This window comes from Leucopleurus acutus (genome assembly GCF_964270905.1).
Source record: "Leucopleurus acutus genome assembly, chromosome: 17".
In the NCBI taxonomy this organism is placed as follows: domain Eukaryota; kingdom Metazoa; phylum Chordata; class Mammalia; order Artiodactyla; family Delphinidae; genus Leucopleurus; species Leucopleurus acutus.
In genome coordinates, this window is record NC_139159.1 from 47,379,052 (window position 1) to 47,402,115 (window position 23,064).

The 23,064-nt window shown below is 37.0% G+C and overlaps 1 protein-coding gene across 1 annotated transcript in view; it reads right to left on the reverse strand.

Annotated features, from left to right (window-relative positions):
- Nucleotides 1-23,064, reverse strand: part of RGS22 (regulator of G protein signaling 22) — a gene marked incomplete at both ends in the record, with an annotated part of 157,068 nt that overhangs the window by 94,961 nt on the left and 39,043 nt on the right. Inside the window, 4 exon segments of the mRNA XM_082858451.1 lie at nt 183-783; nt 2,594-2,723; nt 5,926-6,094; nt 6,724-6,809. Of these exon segments, the coding sequence (XP_082714577.1) occupies nt 183-783; nt 2,594-2,723; nt 5,926-6,094; nt 6,724-6,809 (986 nt within the window).

The window sequence follows — 23,064 nt, forward strand, 5'->3', positions numbered from 1 at the left end:
AGGTATCTTTTACATAAATCAATATTATTATAATAAAATAAATCTTATTATTATTCATTCCTCTAAAAGTATAAATTACATTTAAATATTTATTTCAGGCTTTCTGCCGGTGCTTACATGACCCAAACTAATATTCTATAATTTGGTTTTAAAACTATTGAAAAATAAAAAAGTAGAAATACCTTTGATGTCTTCCACAATCCTTAAGAACTTTTAACCTCTCAATATCCATCCAGAGCCACCAATATCTCTCCCCTAATGTACCTTTAATAAATTTCTTAAATCTTTCGAACTCCTTTCTATTGCCAATGTCATAAGTTTTGTGAGAAATACACCAATTAGCCCTGCTTTCTAGTCCAACGCTCTCAGTTTTTGAAACTGCTTGTGCTAACATGTCTTCCGACTTTTCCTTTAGCATTTCACTCAGCAAAACATTCTTGCCAGAGGTAGTCCCCAAACACTCATCAAATACCACTTCTGTTACATTTCTGAAATTTATATAATCTGGGCTTTCTCTAAGTGGTGCTCCAAGAATTTGATGAATTGCCACTCTCAAAATAAAGTTTATATAAGATCTTAAAAATTCTTCACATGTTGAGAAATGCAATGTCAGGCTTTCATCAACATCCTGTTGCTTTTCAAGGTATGTCCTCAGAAGAGCTTGAGAAGGAGTGTCTTGTAGAGATACAGGCCCATCTTCTTCAAATTCGGAAATTAACCTAGTGGTTGTAGATGGGCTCTTTTTCGTCCTGGGGTGAACTCCATCATCAAAGATAAAACTCTCTGTATTAAATCATAAAAGGCTATTAGATCAGATATAAATGTAAAAGTTTTCTTTTAATTATTAACTAGATGTTATAGAGCTAGGATGGCAAATGGGTTTATCATCGGTAGTGACTGCAGGGACCAACCAGTGTCATGAGGAGTCTAAGGCTACATATGGGATCAGTAGAGAGAAAAACTGCCAACAGGGATTAGCCATGTCTTCCCTGGACATGAAAGATCGGGATATTGGTGGCAGATGAATTAAATATTTGATATCCTTAATAAAGAGGATCTTCAAAAGACATTATACACTTTTAAAATGTAATATTCCAGGCTGAAAATGTCAACATACAAAGGCCAAATCTATTAAAGAATTAGAATGTGTACATCAAACAACTGTATGTACTTTAATATTTCATGTTCTATGGTAAAATAAAATTAGCTGCCATAGGTGATGAGACGATAGAAGCACAGACCAGAACTGGAGTCATAATAGCAATTAAAAAAATTCACTATTTTATCAGAAAGATTCAATTACTACTATACTTATAACCTATCATTAAAATTACAAAATTGCATAAGGCCCTTGTGAAGACTTACAAATACAAATGGATTGCTTTTACACTTTTTCTAAAGATATAGTCTAGCCCCTATTCTTCTGTCTTTCAGAAATCAGTGAAATATCTGATATCAGTGCTTTATTTCACATGGCAAATCTACCCCCCGCAAAGCCGTGGATCCGGAAAACCCTGACCCATGTGTCCCACTCTCAGTTTTCTCAGTAATAGATTTCAAGTCTCAATGAACTGGAAATGCTTCATTACAATTTTAATTGAAAATAAATATACTAAACTTCCCCAAAATTGAGATTAGACTTTTGTAAACCTGTGAAAGGATACTGGGTATACACTCAACCCCACAGACTTGGAGGTAAAGTGCAAGCCTGGCACTTCTGCTCACTGCCTTCCTGCTATCCTTTCTCTTCCTGCTTACTAACGGCACTCTCCAATTTTCTACTTTACTATTTGGGGAAAATAGTAAGAAATCTATAAATTCAGCAATTTCCAATTAGGAAGATGATTTTCCCCTTTACCTAGATTTGGGTTCAATCCTAGAGAATCCAGACTTATCACCTCCAGAGGTTGCTTATACTTTTCAAAGGAATTATGTAAGAATTGTTAGTGAATTTCTGAGTTCCTCTCTTGAATCACATTGCAAGATTTTTTCTCCCTCTAGCAATATCGTATTTAATTACTCCCATTTCTGGAAGGTTCCCTTTATTTATGAAAAGTTTGTATCACCCACAAAGTTCCCCACAGTAGAAATTTATCTGCTTTTCAAGGTGAGAAACAGTCTGAACTTAAAAACAGAAGGAAAACTCAAGTTCCGTAAATCACTATTTACTTTGGGGAGAAGAGAAAGGTTGCACCCACTTCGTTTCAAAGGATTAATAATAAGAATTTGTAAACTGTGACAGGAAATAATGACAAGACAAATATTTATTGACTGTCCATTAGGTATGAAGCACTAAGCATTTTCTATACATTCAGTATGTATGCATCATTAGTTTAATCTTACAGATGACAAAAGCAAAGCTCCCAGACGTGGAATAATTTGCAGAAGTCACAAACTAATAAGTATCAGAGTTGGGTTCTAAACTCATCCTCTTTTCACTATATCAGGTTGTCTCTTGAAAAACAGTAGAAAGTGGTGTTGCAGGGGAGATAATTTTTTCTCCCCATCCACTAAGTGTTGTACTGTAAGTTTAGAATAACAACAAAAGATGTAAAAAGGAGTTCTGAGGCCATTCTTGTCCTTTTCTGCTTACCGGAAACAGATGAATTAACTGGTGATCCAATTTTGTTGTGTAATACACAAGAAGGTAATGAAAAGGTTGATACTGTTTGCTGATTTTGTTTTGCTAATGCAAACCAATCTTTTGTTTGAGTATAGGAGGCCTAGGAAGAAAGGAGCACATTTGTTTAACGTAAGATTAGCAGTATTCTTCCAGTCATGAATCTGGACAAGTCATTATGATAATATTCATTTGCATAGTGCAATATGTAAAGGAAAAATTATGCCGTGAAAGAAAAGAATGTTGTACACAGAAAAACTCATTAGCTGAGAATAATGGTAAGGAAATTTCAATTCAGATTATTTTCATATTAGATGGTCAAAGGAAAGAAATGAGCTCACTACCCATCAAATTCTTCACTCTTCCACCAGAAGCATGCAATCCTACTTCCTGGATTCACTACAAATTCACACCATCTAACTTTAACTTGGCAGTCACCACGGCTCATCAGTCTTTGGATGCATCTTTTGCTAGCTACTCCCATTCACAACTTTCCCAGTTATTTCATGCCCCCAATTCTGTGTGGCCTGGCTCAGTGTTTTTAACAACTCCTCCCTAATATGACAAAAACTTAACTCTCAATAGCACTGGAAACCTCTCCATGCTCAACTTCCCCTTTACCTTAGATTCAGTTTTCACAACTTTGCTTGGATTGGATGCTTCCTGAAGGCTGATTCCTGACTCACCTGCCCCTGGATGAAGGCTTCAATGTTTCCTTTCTTTTGTGTACTCCTGAACCAGCTGACCCAATTCTCCACCTGACACACAGCTTCTAGAACCCCAGTCCTAAGAAACTCCATCTCAGATTTCCTGGGAAGATTCTTCTTCCTGCTTCTTAGTCATGTCCTCACCTACTCTTCTAGGATAATCCAGCTTGTTCAACAGAAGCAGAAAAGGGAGTGCCCAGCATTACTCTCACTTCTCCTTTCTCCAACCTGGCTGGCCCTTAGCCTAAGGAACACTCACACAGGAGGCAAGGCTCAAATGGAATAGAATTGTTCCCTGACTATTATGCAGAATTAGCAGGGTACGTCAGGCCACACAATAAGACCAAAAGCAAGAGAAAGAAATATCAGGTGTCATCAGTGTACTCACTGCCCGTCTTAAAAGTAAGGTTTCCTTGGTAGATAAAAGCTTTGAATCTAATTGCCTTTTGTTTCCTCTTTTCCTTCCTCTAAAACCAAGTCATTTATTACTGATTACATGTTCATTCAACATATTTATTGAATGACTACTCTATTACAAGTACTATCCTAAACACTGAGAGGAGACCAAAATAATTAAGGAACTTGCAAGGAACAGAGAGAGACCAACATACAAGAGTCCTTGCTATTTCAACTGCACAAAAAAGATGAGAGAGTAGAAGACAGGGGAGAAAGAAGTAGTTAGCCAGACATAAAAGCAGTTAACTATTCTACTTTGTACTCTTAGAAGATGGGTCAATTGTTTGTGTTTAGATGGTATAATTGAAGACTCAAAGAAATATTACCAATTATCATATGGATTAATCCCTATCTATAGTCATGGTTTAGTGATTTAAGGTCCCAAAGAAAACTGAGTCCTCAAAGTTTAAAGGCTATTAAAAAATATATACAGTTCAAATATTACTCAAGTTGACAGAAATGAGCTTTTTCCATCACAGAAACTAGTAAAAGTAAACTAGCTTGGATTTTTATTCTCTTATATTTGATTAAATTTACCTGTAAGGAATCAGAACTTATTCCCCTAGATTGATTCTTTCCTTTGTATGTTTATTGACCCCTACTATCAGTATATTTTTTGACATCCCTAACATTATTGTAACATATGGGTTAAGATAAAAAATAAATACCTAAAAATAAATATAAGAGAAAAGAAAAATGTGCTTTCAGTACATCCCTGAGCATTATTCAGAGGAAATAATGGGACTGGCATAATTTTTTAACATTTTTGCCAAATATTGCTGATAGAACTGTCAAACTACAAAATTAAATAGGAGCTTACACATGAAAAAAATGTGCAAATAAGATAGGAGAAGGATATCCATTCCAACAGAGATGGCAAATAGTTTTCCTCTTGTATGACATCTTTGATCACTTGGAAGTGCCTGCCTAGAAGGCTGTGTTGAAAAAGAATATGGAGCCAAGTCCTAGCTCAGCAGGAAAATTGCCATAATTGATTAGCAATCTCTGTCATGAATGCAAACTAGGAGAATAGCAACACATGGGTAACATATTTGCAATTCCTGGTTTTGTAAAGAACTGTGTATTAGAAATGTCTTCCCAGAGAGAAGATCTGATAATTAGAGGCTAAAGAGAAGCAGAATACGTGACCCCAAAATATGCCATGGCATTGTGTATTACTGTGAGCTGAAGGAGATCACGACCCAACAGACTCAAGAAAAACACTTACCTCTCCTTTAACTACCTAAAAGAATTTACATAGGGGGCCTGGCTCAGAGACAGCCAGCTCCAGAGATAACTTTTATCTGAATGACCGACCTATCTATATGGCAGGTAAACATCTAATTACCAAACATCTGGTCTTCTTATAGTCCTGTGAATTACCCTCCTCCACTTTGAAGCCCCAGGCCCCTACCCCATTCCTTAGCTCAGGATGGCATATATGTCTCAACTGCCCAACTTGCTCTTGGGTCTTATATTCTTATAGGGTTCCCATACATACTAAATTACATTTGTTTTTTCCTGTTACCCTGTCTTATGTCATTTTTTTGTTTTGTTTTTAATAGATCAGCAAAAGAACCTAGAAGGGTAGAAGGAAAATTGTTCCGCCCTGGCAGAGGCAAAGATCAAACAACAGTATTCACTAAACTGTGATTCCCCAAAAGGACATTTGATTCTAGGTTAGATCTCTTCAAACGTACCCATACCACCCAACATTCTCCAAGTGTGAAGGGCAAATTTATCTGGTAACAGCTAAACAGTTATGCATTTTATTACTGAGGAATAATCTTGACAATAGGGAAGAGAAGGCCCAATTTATTGTTGTTTTGTATAAAAATTACAAATTCCAAATAATAAAAAATTTGGAATGAACAATGAAACCCTTGCTTCTCAGGTGACATTGGGGATGTTCTTCAATTGTGCATTTTTCCTTTGTACACATGAGGATAATAATTCTAATTACATTTCAGGTGAAAGAGTGTAGGGCAAATAAGTCAGCATAAACCTAAAAGAATATTTGCTAAATCTACTTCAGAAGTATTTGAAATCATTTTCCTATTCAAGTGGTACATGAAATTCATATCCCTAAAATGAGAAGTTTCACTGAAGTGCCAAGACACAAAGAAACACTCACACTTTTACCTTGCCAAGAGAAATGCAGAACTTTTTCATACTTATAACATCATCTTCTTCAGCAGGAGGAGGTGGTGGACTGGTTGGTTTTTTCAGGACCCAGGGAGAAAAATCTGCACCTAATGTGATATTCATGCCTGATTCACTCCATCTTACTTGTGAAACCAATTTGGCTAACCTGCATTTCAGAAATCATACAAACTAGAAATAAGTTTCAAATATGGTAGAATTTAGAAAAAAAAAATTTTGTTTTATGTATTCAAATCAATCTCCCGTCCTAACTCTGCAGAATGATTCTCTTAGGATCTGCTAAAATTAATGGCTTATTCATAGAATTACTAATTAATAATTATTCTATTTTATTTTATTTTTATTTAAAAAAACAGTTGTTCTAAGCAAAAGTCAAATTTTAGTAAAACTTCAGAATGTTTAGGTACTTAAACTTTAGAAGTCAGGGAGCATAAAAGAAAAACATGGCCCTGCACTACAACATTCTGTCTTTTTTATGACACTCATATTCATTTTTTAACACCCTGAACATAAATACCTTTACAGAAGTAGAAAAAAATTTTAAATATAATGATCAAAGAAGCAGAATAGAAATACATTTATTAGGTACTGTTTCTACAAAATCTCTTTGCAAAAGTTAAGTGATTTTTACCAATGCTCTATCTTATACTATATAGCAAGTGGAATATAAACTCAAATGAGTTTAAAGGTATACAATTTTATTAAGAAAGTACAGAAAAATTATTTTTGGTGAACAAAAATCATTTAAAAATATGTATATTGATGGAATTACAATACCTGTATTCAAAGTAGCAATCACTTTCCAGAAATGCTGGAAGTCTTTCTTTTTTGACCCAGTGAATACCTTGTTCACGATTGAGACACTATTAGAGGACAAGTGAAAAAGAAAAAGTGTGTCAAAGAAATTCACCATTCAGGACAATGATGGCCTAATCACTAGAGCAATATTACCTCTAGCTCTTACAGGGAGCCCTGCCTGTACCTTCTATTTGGATGGGAGAGAGTAAGAACCCTGAGTCACAAGTACTTCTTCAATTTTCTCAACAACCCTGTATCAACTATTATCTATGTTTTACGGATTAACAAGCTGAATCCAGAAAACTTAAGTAACTTACTGAAAGAGAAAGAGTGACAAAAAATTCAGTCTCAGTATTTTCACAGTCATAAAATGGGTGAAAAATAATCACAAACAGAAAAAGAACTAACCAGAAAACTTGGTAAGACTGCTAGAGTGACTGCAAGCCCTTTGTCCTTCCAATTGTAGGAAATTTTGTTAAATATTTAACATCACCAGGCATTATCATTGAGGATACCAAGGTTAACAAGAAAGAGAAGGCCCTTCCTTTAAGGAGTTTGCAGATAATTCAATAAGCAATAATAACAGAGTGCTATAAGCACCAGAAGTTCAGGATTCTGTGGGAGGCCACATGGGCATGAAAACCAGCAAAGGTTTCCCACAGAACATGACTGGGGGGTTGGGGGACAGAGTCAAGATGGAGGAATAGGAGGATGTGCAGTTCGCCTCTCCCCACAAGTACATCAAGAATACATCTACATCTACAAATGGAACAATTCTCATAGAGCACCTGCTGAACACTAGCAGAGGACCCTGGACACCTCAAAGGGCAAGAAAAATCCCCACGCAACCGGGTAGGACTTAAGAAAGAAAAAAAGAAGAGGAAACAGGACGGGACCTGCACCCTTGCAGGGAAGCTGAAGGAGAGGAGAGGTTCCCGCACGCAGGGAAGCCCCCTCACCGGTGGGGAGACCAGCTGGGACAGAGAGGGAGCTTCAGGGGCTCGGAGGAGAGGGCAGCAACCAGTCTGTGGCAGACAGGACAGAGTAAGACCTACACGGATGGTCCAGATGGTCCATGCCGCAGCCCTGAGCTCCCCAGACCGAGTCCTGTGTCTGCTGGTGCGGAGCAGGGCTGCATGATGGAACATGGGGTCTGGAGAGTGGAATCAGGGAGGGGACAGCTGTTGGCTGTGAAGGGACAGCCTGAAGGGACGGGAGTAAAGAGCTCCACGATTGGGAATGTTCATGGAAGAAGCCCAGGCTGCCACGGAAGCAGAGTGCCATTGTTGAGTGGCACGCAAGGGGTGAGGCCACCATTGCAGCCCCCTTCCCTATGCACTGGCCCCTGCCTCGGGGGGCATTAGGATGGTCACCTGCCTGAGCAGGATCGCGTGCCCCACCTGTTGCCGCCTCCACCCCCGCCCACCTGGGTGGGTGCATGTGCTCTGGGACAGCCTGAAGAACAGATGCTAGCAGGAGGAACACATACAGAGGTGGGGCTGAAACCACAGCTGAGCCCCAGGGGCAATGCAACTAAGGAAGAAGAGCTGAAATCTCTCCTTGAGGCTGCAGGAACCACGGATTTACACCCCCGCTGTCAGCACTGTAAACTCAGCAACTGAGGAACGTCCAAATGGACGAGTGCTCCCATAGCTGAGACGGGTCTAGCTTTAGCAGCTGTGGGCTTGGTGGGCACGTACACATGGAGATTGGACAAGGCCAGAATCTGAGCTGCCTCCACAGCTACCACAGTGGGTCCAGGTACACGATTACTGCAGTCCTGGGATATGACTTCGGTGGATCTGCACTGGTGGCCTGGTGAAAACAACGCCTGAGAGATGCCAGGGCCAACTGCCGGCATACCCACAGTTAAGGGGGCGCTGAGAGCAGTTCCAACGACAGTGTAATTTGTGAGCCAACACAGTGGGTGAAAAGTGACACAACAGAGTTCACTCACAGGTGAACAGTTCCAGAAGAGGAAAACTCAGTGGCTTCTCTCCCAGCGGGAGAGCTCCAATCTCACCTACTGCATACCACAATTAGAAACACAGCTCAGAAACAGATCTGAGGGCCGCAGACCCTGCCCCTGACAGGGAATTAACAACCACAGAGCAAAGAGGAGGCTCCGCTCAATATCCAGTGCAGGCTTAGGTCACCACAACATCAGTCACACCTCGTATCAAGGGGATAACGGCCAGCATACACTGAGGAAAGAGGGGGCAGACATCCATACCAAAAACAGCCCTTGCACCAAAAAATATTAAACACACAGAGACTACATAGGGACATTCCCACATAAAAATAGCCCTTCAAGACAGTCTCAGAGTCAGGCATTAGGAGGAAGAACCCCAGAGTGCAGGAGCTCCACAGGGCTGGAAGAAACAGACACTCTACTCTTGGAGGGTGCACACAAGACCTCATGTGTGCTGGGACAGAGCACAAAGCAATACCTCCACAGGAATCACAGCTAGACCTAACTAGGGTCTGAGAGGGTTTCCTGGGGAGGTGGGGGTTGGCTGCAGCTCACTGTCAGGGCAGGGACACTGGTGGCGGAGGTGGGGCTTTGTGGGCACCAGAGAATACTGGACCCCAGAGAATACTGATCAGTGTGAGCTCTCCTGGAGGTCCCCACTTTGCACTAAGACCTGGCCACACCCAACAGCCTACAGGCTGCAGAGCTGGAATGCTTCAGACCAAACAACCAGCAGGACAGGAACACAGCCCCACCCATCAGCAGACAGGCTGCCTAAAGTCATACTGAGCTCATAGCTACCTCAAAACACACCCCTTGTCACAACCCTGCCCCTCAGACGGACAAGGCCCAGCTCCACTCACCAGAGGGCAAGCACCAGTCCCTCCCACCAGGAAGTCTGCATAAGCCTCTGGACCAACCTCACCCACCAGGGGGCAGACACCAGAAGCAATAAGAACTATGGTCCTGCAACCTGTGGAAAGGAGACCACAAACACAGAAAGTTCAACAAAATGAAATGATAGAGAAATATGTTGCAAAAAAAGGAAGAAGATAAAACCACACAAGAACAACTAAATGAAGAGGAGATAGGCAATCTACCTGAAAAAGAATTCACAGTAATGATAGTAAAGATGATCCAAGATCTCAGAAAAAAAATGGAAGCACAGATCAAGAAGACACAAGAAAAGTTTAACAAGGAGTTAGAAGATATAAAGAACAAACAAACAGATGAACAATACAATAACTAAAATCACAAAGCACGCTAGAAGGGATCAGTAGCAGAGTAACTGAGGCAAAGGAACGAATAAGTGAGCTGGAACACAGAGTGGTGGAAATCACTGCCACAGAACAGAATAAAGAAAAAAGAATGAAAAGAAATGAGGACAGTCTCAGAGACATCTGGGACAACATTAAACACACCAACATTCATTTTATCGGGTCCCAGAAGGAGAAGAGAAAGAGAAAGGAACTGAGGAAATTTTTGAAGATATTATAGCCAAAAATTTCCCTAACATGAGAAAGGAAACACTCAAGCCCAGAAAGTGCAGAGAGTCCCATACAGGATGAACCCAAGGAGGAAAATGCCAAGACACATATTAATGAAACTGACAAAAATTAAAGACAAAGAAAAAATATTAAGAGCAACAAGGAAAAAGCAACAAATAACATACAAGGGGATCTCCATGAGGTTATCAGCTGATTTTTAAGCCAGAAACTCTGCAGGCCAGAAGGGAGTGGCACAATATATTTCAAGGGTTGAAAGGGAAAAAAACCAACAACAAAGAATACTCTACCCAGCAAGGCTCTCTTTCAGATTCAACAGAAAAAACAAAAGTTTTAGAGACAAGCAAAAGCTAAGAGAATTCAGCACCACCAAACAAGCTTTACAACAAATGCTAAAGGAACTTCTCTAGGTGGGAAAGAGACCAGCAACTTAAAACAACCTTGTACCTATATAGACTGCTGTATCAAAACCTCATGGGAACAGCAAACCCCAAAACTGCAATAGATACACACACAAAAAAGAAAAGGCAACTCAAACACAATACCAAAGATAGTCAACAAATTACAAGAGAAGAGAACAAAAGAGGAAGGGAAGAAAAAAGACCTACAAAAACAAATCCAAAACAATTAAGAAAATGTCAATAGGAACATACATATCAATAATTACCTTAAATGTAAAAGGATTAAATGCTCCAAACAAAAGATGCAGACTGGCTGAATGGATACAAAAACAAGACCCATATATATGCTGTCTACAAGAAACCCATTTCAGATCTAGGGACACAAACAGACTGAAAGTGAGGGGATGGAAAAAGGTATTCTATGCAAATGGAAACTGAACATTATGGGATTAGAAATCAATTACAGGAAAAAAAACTGTAAAAAACACAAACATGTAGAGACTAAATAATACATTACTAAACAACCAATTGATCACCAAAGAAATAAAAAATACCTAGAGACAAATGACAATGAAAATAAAACGATCCAAAACCTATGGGATGCAGCAAAAGCAGTTCTAAGAGGGCAGTGTATAGCTATACAAGCCTACCTCAAGAAACAAGAAAAACCTCAAAAAAAAAAAAAAAAAACCTAACCTTACACCTAAAGCAACTAGAGAAAGAGAACAAATAAAACCCAAGTTAGCAGAAGGAAAGATATCATAAAGATCAGAGCAGAAATAAATGAAATAGAGACAAAGAAAACAATAGATAAGATCAATGAAACTGCAAGGTGGTTCTTTGAAAAGATAAACAAATTGATAAACCTTTAGCCAAACTCATCAAAAAAAAAAAGGAATATGGCTCAAATCAATAAAATTAGAAATGAACAAGGAGAAGTTATAACTGACATCACGGAAATACAAAGGATCATAAGAATCTACTACAAGCAACTATATGCCAATAAAATGGACAGCCTAGAAGAAATGGACAAATTCTTAGAAAGGTACAACCCTCCAAGACTGAACCGGGAGGAAATAGAAAATATGAACAGACCAATCGCAAGTACTGAAATTGAAACTGTACTTTAAAAACTTCCAACACACAGAGGTCCAGGACTACATGTCTTCACAGGGGAATTCTATCAAACATTTAGAGAAGAGTTAACACCTATCCTTCTGAAACTCTTCCAAAAAACTGCAGATGAGGGAACACTCCCAAGGTCATCTATGAGGCCACCATCACCCTGATACCAAAACCAGACAAAGATACAACAATAAGAGAAGATTACAGGCCAATATCACTGATGAACATTGACACAAAAATCCTCAACAAAATACTAGCAAACAGAATCCAACAACACATTAAAAGGATCATACACCATGATCAAGTGTAATTTATCCCAGGGATTCAAGGATTTTTCAATATACACAAATCAATCAATGTGATATACCACATTAACAAACTGAAGAATAAAAACCATACAATCTCAATAGATTCAGAAAAAGCTTTTGACAAAATTCAACACCCAATTATGACAAAAACTCTCCAGAAAATGGGCATACAGAGAACCTACCTCAACATAATAAGGGCCATATACAACAAACCCACAGCAAACATCATTCTCAATGGTGAAAAACTGAAAGCATCTCCTCTAAGATCAGGAACAAGACAAGGATGTCCACTCTCACCACTTTTACTCAACATAGTTTTGGAAGTCCTGGCCATGGCAATCAGAGAAGAAAAAGAAATCAAAGGAATCCAAATTTGAAAAGAAGTAAAACCGTCACTGTTTGCAGATGACATGATGCTATACATAGAAAATCCTAAAGATTCTACCAGAAAACAACTAGAGCTCATCAATGAATTTGGTAAAGTTTCAGGATACAAAATTAATGCGCAGAAATCTCTTGCATTCCTGTACACTAACAACGAAAGATCAGAAAGAGAAATTAAGCAAACAATCCCATTCACCAGTGCAACAAAAAGAATAAAATACCTAGGAATAAACCTACCTAAGGAGGTAAAAGACTCAGAAGACTATAAGACACTGATGGAAGAAAACAAAGATGACACAAACAGATGGAGAGATATACCATTTTCCTGGATTGGAAGAATCAATATTATCAAACTGACTATACTACCCAAAGCAATCTACAGATTCAATGCAATCCCTATCAAACTATCAATGGCATTTTTCACAGAACTAGGACAAAAATTTTTTTAATTTGTATGGAAACACGAAAGACCCCAAAGAGCCAAAGCAAGCTTGAGAAACAAAAAAGGAGCTGGAGAAATCAAGCTGCCTGACTTCAAAGTATACTATAAAGTTACAGTAATCAAAACAGTATGGTACTGGCACAAAAACTGAAATATAGATCAATGGAACACGATAGAAAGTCCAGAGATAAACCCACACACCTATAGCCAACTAATCTATGACAAAGGAGGCAAGAATACACAAGGGAGAAAAGACAGTTCTTCAATAAGTGGTGCTGGGAAAACTGGACAGCCACATGTAAAAGGATGAAATTAGAACACTCCCTAACACCATACACAAAAATAAACTCAAAATGGATTAAAGACCTAAATGTTAGGCCGATACTATAAAACTCTTAGAGGAAAACATAGAACACTCTCTGACATAAATTGCAGAAATATCTTTTTGGATCCACCTCCTAGAGTAATGAAAATAAAAACAAAAATAAACAAATGGACGTAATTAAACTTAAACAGTGTTTGCACAGCAAAGAAAACCATAAATGAGACAAAAAGACAACCAACAGAGTGGGAGAAAATATTTGCAAACCTAAGTGACCAACACGGCATTAACCTCCAAAATATACAAACAGCTCTTGCAGCTCAATAACAAAAAACAAACATCCCAGTCAAAAAATGGGGAGGACATCTAAATAGAAATTTCTCCGAAGAAGATATACAGATGGCCAAAAAGGCACATGAAAAGATGCTGAACATCACTAATTATCAGAGAAATGCAAATCAAAACTACAGTGAGGTATCACCTCACACTGGTCAGAATAGCCATCAACAAAACATCTACAAACAGTAAATGCTGGGGAGGGTGTGGAGAAAAGGGAACCCTTCTACACTGTTGGTGGGAATGCAAATTGGTACAGCCACTATGGAGAACAGTATGGAGTTTCCTTAACAAACTAAAAATAGAGCTACCATGCCATCCAGCGATCCCACTCCTGGGCATAAACCCTGAGAAGACCATAATTCAAAAAGATACATGCATCCCAATGTTCACTGCAGCATTATTTACAATATCCAGGACTGGAAGCAACCTAAATGTCCATTGACTGAAGAAGAGATAAAGAAGATGTGGTACATATATGCAATGGAATATTACTCAGCCATTAAAAAAGAATGAAACAATGCCATTTGCAGCCACATGTATGGACCTAGAGACTGTCATATGACAGACAGAGAAGGACAAATATATGATATCACTTATATGTGGAATCTAAAAAAATGGTACAAATGAACTTATTTACAAAACAGAAATAGAGTTATAGATGTAGAAACAGTCTTACGGTTATGGAGGGAAGGGGGAAAGGATAAACTGAGAGATTGGGATTGACATATACACACTACTATTATATATAAAATAGATAACTAATAAGGACCTACTGTATAGCACAGGGAACTCTACTCAATACTCTGTAATGACCTATATGAGAAAAGAATTTGAAAAAAATACTTGTGTATGTATAACTGAATCACTTTGCTGTATACCTGAAACTAACACAACATTGTTCATCAACTATAATCCAATAAAAATTTTTAAAAATTATAATTGACTGGAAGCATGATTAGCTAGGTTGAAGAGGGAAGGAGGAAGGAAATAAAGATAAGTTTAATAGATCACAGGGTAAGATTTGAGAGATGGAGGGAGGAAGGCTGGAGAAGTAGGCAGGGCCCTGATTATGAGTAGTCTTTTAAATAACATTATGGAGTTTAGATTTTATCTTGAGGTTGTGAGGGTCACATGAATTTACAGAAGAGTTACTAAGTTGCTATTCATCCTAAGACATTTATATACTATTGTTTCTATTTTGTCTTATATTCACTTTTTCCAGAATTCTAATCAATGCCAGTACCTTGGACACTAAACAAATGCTAATAATAAGTAAAACAACCAATAAAGTACACATTTCAGTGAGGCAAATGTGTCTGCACTATGTGGCTTCCACTGACTGTCTGCTAAAGCAAAAATTTTGCTGTGATATTAACATCAGAGTCAAGGCAGACCACTGCTATCTCCTTTGAGGAACTCGCAGGCTCACACAGCAGTGCTGCCACCATCTGAGAAGCTAATGTTCTTGGGGGTGCACCTGTGCTCAGCAATGCTGACATGTGGCACCAAGTCATTAGGCTCCCCAGGACTGGAAAACTGAGCAAACAATGGTTTCCTCCGGTTTAGCCAAAAACACCCACTTGCCTTCACCAAAGACTATCTTCTGGGTACTGAAAGAAGAGAAGAAACTTTGGAAACAGCCAGCACCTTAACAGTAGCATCTTGTTGACTGCTTATCAGTGACATCTGAAGGACATTTGGATCTTGAGTAAGAAGGATTCCACATATGCTACACACTGACAACCAACCACACAGGAGTCTTGAATTCTCATGAGCAATGTACTCAATGTATCACAGAAAGACACCAGACCGCACATAAAAATCGACATAAACACTTGAGGAATTCTACAAGGCCGTGGAACTACTCAGTTCATACAAAATCAGTTTGCCTAATATTTACCAAATGAACAGTTCACCTATAACTCTTTCCTTTTTGTATGTTTTGCATCTATTTGACTTAAAAATTAATGAAAAGTATAAAAAAATAAAATCAAAATTGAAGAAAAGTCTTTAGTCAAACTGCTAAAAAATCCTTTCAAGGTGTTTTCAAGTAACTAAAATATAAAGACCAAAAAGATACAAAACAACCCTGCCAACCATAGAAGGATAAATTAATAAATACTATAAGAAACACAAAAATAATTTACCTAAAATAAAATTATTTAATCCTTAAAACTAAAAAAAATGTTAAGAAAGAAAAACAGATAACCAAAAGGTTAGGGGAAACTGGCTGTCGGTAGGTAAATCATTCTAGAACTACTTCCAATTAGCCATACACAAGCTCTTTAAACTGTCACCAGGATTAGATTAATAAAAATTATATTTATATGTATGAGCAACTAAATAAAGCATGGCTATCTGCCAATGGACTAGATTCTCTGTCTAGTCATTTACTGAAGTATAAATTACATAGAGTAAAATCCATCCTTTTTAGTACACAGTGCTACAAGTTTTGACAATTACATACAGTCATGTAACCATGACTACAATCAAGATGTAGAATAGTTCCAACAGCTCCAAACTTCCTCATGACACTTTGCAGTCAATGACTCCCTCTAACCCCAGGCCCTGGCAACCACTGACAGGTTCTCTATATAGTTTTGCCTTTCCCAGAATGTCATATAAATGGAATCAATATAGTATGTAGCCTTTGACTCTGGCTTCTTTCATTTAGCATAATGCATGTGAGATTGATCTATGTTCTTCCATGGATCACTAGTCCATTCCTCTTCATTGCTGAGTCATACTCCACTGTACTGATGAACCACATTTTATTTATCCATTCCCAGTAAGGAAATTTGGGTTGTTTCTAGCTTTTGGTGATTATAATACAACAACTAGAGACATTCACATACAGGTTTTTGTTTTTAATTAATTAATTTATTTTTGGCTGCGTTGGGTCTTTGTTGCGGTGAGTGGGGGCTACTCTTCATCGCGGTGTGCGGACTTCTCACTGCAGTGGCTTCTCTTGTTGCGGAGCACGGGCTCTAGGCGCCCAGGCTTCAGTAGTTGTGGCACATGGGCTCAGTAGTTGTGGCTCGTAGGCTCTAGAGCTCAGGTTCCGTAGTTGTGGCGCACGGGATTAGTTGCTCCACGGCATGTGGGATCTTCCCGGACCAGGGCTCGAACCTGTGTCCCCTGCATTGGCAGGCAGATTCTTAACCACTGTGCCACCAGGGGAATCCCTCACATACAGGTTTTTATGTGAACATAACTGTCTATTTCTCTTGGGGTAATATATAGGAATAAGATAGATAGGTAGTATGGTATGTGTTTAACAGGAAGAACTGCCAAACTGTTTTCCCAAATGTAATTTGCCTCAACAATGTAAGAGTTCTAGATGCTCTGCATCCTGGCTAGCATTTTGTATTGTCAATATTTATTTGTTGTTTATTTTGTACATCATAATAGGTGAGTAGAAATAGTTCATTGTGATGTGTGTATGTGCGAACACTTTTTTTTAATAACAGCTTTGAGATATAGCTTATGTTTCACACAACTCATCCATTTAAAGTATAAGCCAATGATTTTAGTATATTCAGAAACCATCACCACAAATTTAGAACATTTTCATCACCCTCTCCAAAAAACCCATACCCATTAGCAATCACTCTCCATTCATTCCAACTCCTCCACCTCACCTCCCAATGTTGAACGCACTTCTCTTATGACTAAAAATGTTGAGCATCTTTTCATATGTGTATTGGTCATTTTTACATCTTCTTTGGAGAAATATCTATTCAGATCCTTTGTCCATTTTTAAATTGGGTAGTCCTTTTACTGTTGAGTTGTAAGAGCTCTTTACACAGTCTAGATACACAGTCCTTATCAGATATATGATTGGCAAATATTTTCTCCCATTCTGTGGGTTGTCTTTTCACTTTCTTTAGACCATAAAAGTTTTATATTTTTATCTGTTTTTTTCTTTTGTTGTTCATGCTTTTGGTGTGATATCTAAAATACCAATGCCTATATAAGGTCATGAAGATTTACATTTGTGTTTTCTTCTAAAATATGCTTCATTATTAGTATTTTTTGCATTGCTAGATTCAGTTTGCTGTTTTTGAACTTTTTTGTGCCTACGTTCATGAGGGATATTCGTTTGTAAGCTCTTCTTTTCTTTGAAATTTCTTTATCTAGTGCTGGTATAAGGATAATGCTGGAATGAGTTGGAAATTGATCCCTCTTCTTTTGTTTTTTTTTGGAAGAGTTTTCATAAATTTAGTATTACTTCATCTTTAAAGGTTCGACAGAATTCACCAGTGAAGTCATCTGGACCTAGAGTTTTCTTTGTGGAAATCTTCTTCCCTCAAGACTTATTTTTTTGGAGCAGTTTTAGGTTTACAACAAAACTGAGAAGATAAAGATTTCCTATATATCTCCTGCATCCACACATGCATAGCCTCCCCCTTTATGAACATCACTCACAGAATGGTACATTTTTTACCAAGAATGAACCTACACGGACACATCACAATCACCCCAAATCCATTGTTTACCTTAGGGTTCACTCTTGGTGTTGTACGTTCTATGGGTTTGGACAAATGTATAATGACATATATCCATCAGTGTAATATCATACAGAGTATTTTCACTACCCTAAAAATCCTCTATGCTCTGCCTATTCATCTCTGGCCCCTGGAACCCCTAGTAATCACTAATCTTTTTTTTTAATATTTTTATGTGCTTGATTTTATTCTGTATTTTTTTGAATTTTATTTTATTTATTTTTTTATACAGCAGGTTCTTATCAGTTATCCATTTTATACAAAACCACTAATCTTTTCATTGTCTACATAGATGTGCCTTTTCCAGAATATTATATAGTTGGAATCATACAGTATGTAGCCTTTTTCAAATTGGCTTCTTTCACATAGAAATACGTATTTAAGGTCCCTCCATGTATTTTTTGTAGATTGAAAGCTCATTTCTTCTTACCACTCTATAATATCCCATTGTCTGGATGTACACAGTTTAGTTATCCACTCATCTAATGAAGGGCATCTTACTTGCTTCCAAGTTTTGACAATTATGAATAAAGCTACTATAAACATCCATATGCAGGTTTCTGTGTGGGCATATATTTTCAACTCCTTTGGGTAAATAACCAGGGAGTATGATTGCTGAAATGTATGCTAAGAGTATGTTAGTTTTATAAGAAACCATCAAAATGTCCTCCAAAGTGGCTGTACCACTTTTGCATTTCCACCAGCAATGTATGTGATTTCCTGTTGCTCCACATCTTCATTAACATTTGGTGTTGTCAGTGTTCTGGATTTTGGCCATTCTAATAGGTGTGTACTAGTATCTTACTGTTGTTTTAATTTGCATTTTTCTGATGACATATAATGTGGACCATCTTTTATATACTTGCCATTTCTATATCTTCTTTGGCCCATTTTAAAATCAGGTTGTTTGTTTTCTTATTGTTAGTTTGGATAACAGTCCTCTATCAGATGTGTCTTTTGCTAATATTTTCTTCAAGTCTTTGGCTAGTCTTTTAATTCTCTTGATAATAATGTCTTATGCAGAGCAGAAATTTTTAAATTTAATGAAATTCAGCTTAACAATGATTTCTTTCATGGATCATGTCTCTGATATTGTATCTAAAAAGTCACCTTACCAAAGGTTATCTAGGTTTTCTGCTGTATTATCATCTAGCAGTTTTATAGTTTTGTGTTTTGCATTTAGGACTACGATCTACTTCTGAGTTAATTTCTGTGAAGGGTGTCAAGTCTGTGTCTAGATTCATTTCTTTTGCACTGGATGTCCAGTTGTTGCTGCACCATTTGTTGAAAGGAGTGTTTTTTGAAATAAGACTGGTTTCACTTAAAAATAAAAAGACTGTTTTGCTCCACTGTATTAATTTTGCTTCTTTGTCAAAGATCAGTTGACTATATTTATGGGAGTCTATTTTGGGGCTCTCTATTCTGTTCCATTGATCTATTTGTGTTTTCTTTCACTGATACCACACTGTATTGGTTAGTGTAACTTTACAGTAAGTCTTTAAGTTGGGTTAGCATCAGTCCGCCAACTCTTTTGGCTCCCTACAAAAAATTTAGAATCAGTTTGTTAATATCCATTAAAAAAATTTGCTGGGATTTTAATTGAGATTGCACTGAATCTATAAATCAAGTTGGGAAAAACTGATATCTTGACAATATCAAGTCTTTCAATCCATGAACAAAGAATATCTCTATTTGGTTCCTTAATTTCATTCATCAGAGTTTTATAGTTTTTCTCATATAGATCTTGTACATATTTTGTTAGATTTATACCTAAGTATTTCATTTGGGGGGATGCTAGTGGTATTATGTTTATTATTATGGTAAATGTTATTATTATTATAAATGGTATTGTGGTTTTATTTTCAAATTCCACTTGTTCATTGTTAGTATATAGGAAAGCAATTGTCATTTGTATGTTAACCTTGTATCCTGCAATGTTGCTATAATTGCTTATTAATTCCAGGAGTTTTTTTGTTTATTCTTTCAGATTTTCTATATAGATGATCATGTCATCTGTGAACAAAGACATTTTTATGTCTTTCTTCTCAATCTGTATAACTTGTATTTCCTTTTCTTGCCTTACTGCATTAGCAAGGACTTCCATTACAATGTTGAAAAGGATTGGTGGGAGGAGACATCCTTGCCTTGTATCTGATCTTAGTGAGAAAACTTGGGTTTCTCACCATTAAGTATGATGTAGGAAGATTTTAAACTATGAATCCAATTTCTTTAATAGATTTAGAACTATTCAGATTACATATATCCTTTTGAGTTAGCACTGGTAATTTGTATCTTTCAAGGAATATGTCTATTTCATTTAATTACTGAGTTTATGGACATAAAGCTGTTTGTATTCCCTTATCTTCTTTGAATGTCTGTAGTATCCATACTGCTGTCCCCTCTTTCATTTGTGATACTGATCAGTTATTTCTTCTCATATTTTTTCCTCATCATTCTGGCTAAAAGTTTATCAATTTCATTGATTTTTTTTCAGAGAACTAGCCTTTATTTTCATTGATTTTCTCTCTTGTCTTTCTGTTTTCCATTTAACTGATTATGTCATTTATTTATTTAATTTGGGCTTAATTTTCTATTTCTAGTTTCCTAAGGTAGAAGCTTAGATCATTGATTTGCGATCTTTAGTCTTTTCTAACATAAGCACTTAATGCTATAAATTTATCTCTAAAGAATTATTTAGTTGCATCGCACAAATTTTATGTTGCATTTTAATTTTTATTCAATTCCCCATAATTTCTAACTTCCCTTGGGACTTACTCTTTGAGCTATGGGCTATTTAGAAGTCTGTTGTTTAATTACATATTTGGGGATTTTTCAGGTGTCTTTCTGTTACTGACTTATAGTTTAATTTTGTTATGGTCAGAGAACTCATTTTGCACGGTTTCAAATCTTTTAAATTTGCTGAAATTTGTATTACAGCCCAGAATTGGTCTATTTTGGTAAATATTCCAAGTGTACTTGAAAAAGACTGTGTACTCTGCAGTTGTGAGGTGAATTATTCTAGAAACATCAATTAGATTGACTGGATACCTAGTGTTGTTCAGATTTCCTATATCCTTACTGATCTTCTGTCTTTTTTTTATTGGATTACTGGGAGAACAGTGTTTAAGTCTTTAACTATAACTATGGATTGTCTATTTCTCTTTTCAGTGCTATCAGCTTTTATTTCATGTATTCTGAAGGTCTTTTGTAAGGTGCATAATTATGGGTTGTTATGCTTTCTTGGTGACTTGATCCCTTTATCACTATGTGATGTCTCTTTATATCCATAGCAAGATGCCTTCTTCTGAAGTCTACTCTGATATTAATACAGTCTATCCAGCTTTCTTTCAATTAGTAATTGTATGGTATAGCTTTTTGCATTCTTTTACTTACAACAAAATTTTGTATTATATTTAAGGTGATGTTCTTATAGACAGAAAATAGTGGTGGGTCTTTTTTTTAACCCATCTGACTCTTAATTGGGGTCTGTAAGCCATTTAAATTTAATGTAATTATTTATGTATATGATTAAGGTGCTGCTAATTACTGATGTGGTTTGCTCAAAATCTACCATCTTGTTTTCTGCTTGTTCTGTATATCTTTTATTTCTTTTTTCCTCATTTTCTGCCTGTTTTTGGTTTGAGTACTTTCTTATTCCTTTTTGTCTCCACTATTATTATATGATTTATACCTGTTTAAAATATTTTTAAATTGTTGCCCTGTTGTTTACAGTATGTATATTTAATGAATCACAGTCTACCTCAAATATATCGAGTAAGATCACCTTTTATATCTTTCTGAGAGACTGTGTCAAAATACATAACTCAAGTTAAGAAGCTCCTTGTACACCGATATTGAATCATTATGTTGTACACCTGAAATTAATATAATGTTCTATGTCAACTGTACCTCAATAAAAAAATAAGAAGCTCCTAATAAACAGTTTTTAACAATAAAGAAATAGTTTATAAAGACTTCCATGAAATAAAAAATTTCTGTTCACTGAAGAAACTGAATAAACCAATAAATATCACTGTCCCAACTAGGGAAAAAAGTTTTTAACTAAATGTTTATACAGTGCTAAACTGTCCATAATAGATTTCCTTGTTTTAAATTCAAAACAATGCTATAACATAGTTGTTATTACTATTTTTATTTTTGTATTTATAAACAATATTTATAAATACTGTTATTATTATTAATACATTTAATTTGATGAAATTAAACAAGAAAGACAGAAGTATATCTGAATTCAGTAAGAGAAGAATTGAAGACTTTCCAGGCTGGAGAAGAGCTATGTTTTAAGTATTAGATATACGTTAGCTTAAAATGTCCATCAGACGTTTTAAATCAAGAGAAAAAAGTATTGTTACACATTATTATTTTCATTTGATTCACACAACAAACCTAAGTAGTAGGTATTGAAGGCATCATTTGACAGATGAGGAAAATGATGCTTATCAAAATGACTTGTATAAAAGCACAGTCTAGTAAGTTGAAGAGCCAATATTAGAACCCAAGTTCTTATACATCATGCTAGGGAGACAAAATTCAGAAGCTGAGAGAATTTAATGCCAGGGACTCAGAGCCACACAATGTAATTTCAAGATCAGAAATCTCAACCCCATGCAGTGCAACCTGGGAATACTCAACCTGCACCCACTCCAGCTACAGTTATCTTGCTAGAGCAGCCCTGGAGAGGCACATCTGGGGAAACCCTGGCATGTGCCTACTCCAACTCCAACCATCCTACCAAGGGAGCCCCGATGCTGTATGCCCTGGGGACACCCCCCCCATCCCAGTCCACATCCTCTCCAGCTCCAGCTGGCATTCCAAAGCTTCCTAGCACAAGCACGTTACACAAGGAATGCTCCTACACAAGGCCACATCTTCAACATCAGGAGAGGTAGCTGTTTGGCCTGATTCACAGAATCAAATACAGAAAGTCACTGAACCAAGATGGCAGAGTAGAAGGACATGCTCTCACTCCATCTTGCGAGAACACCAGAATCAC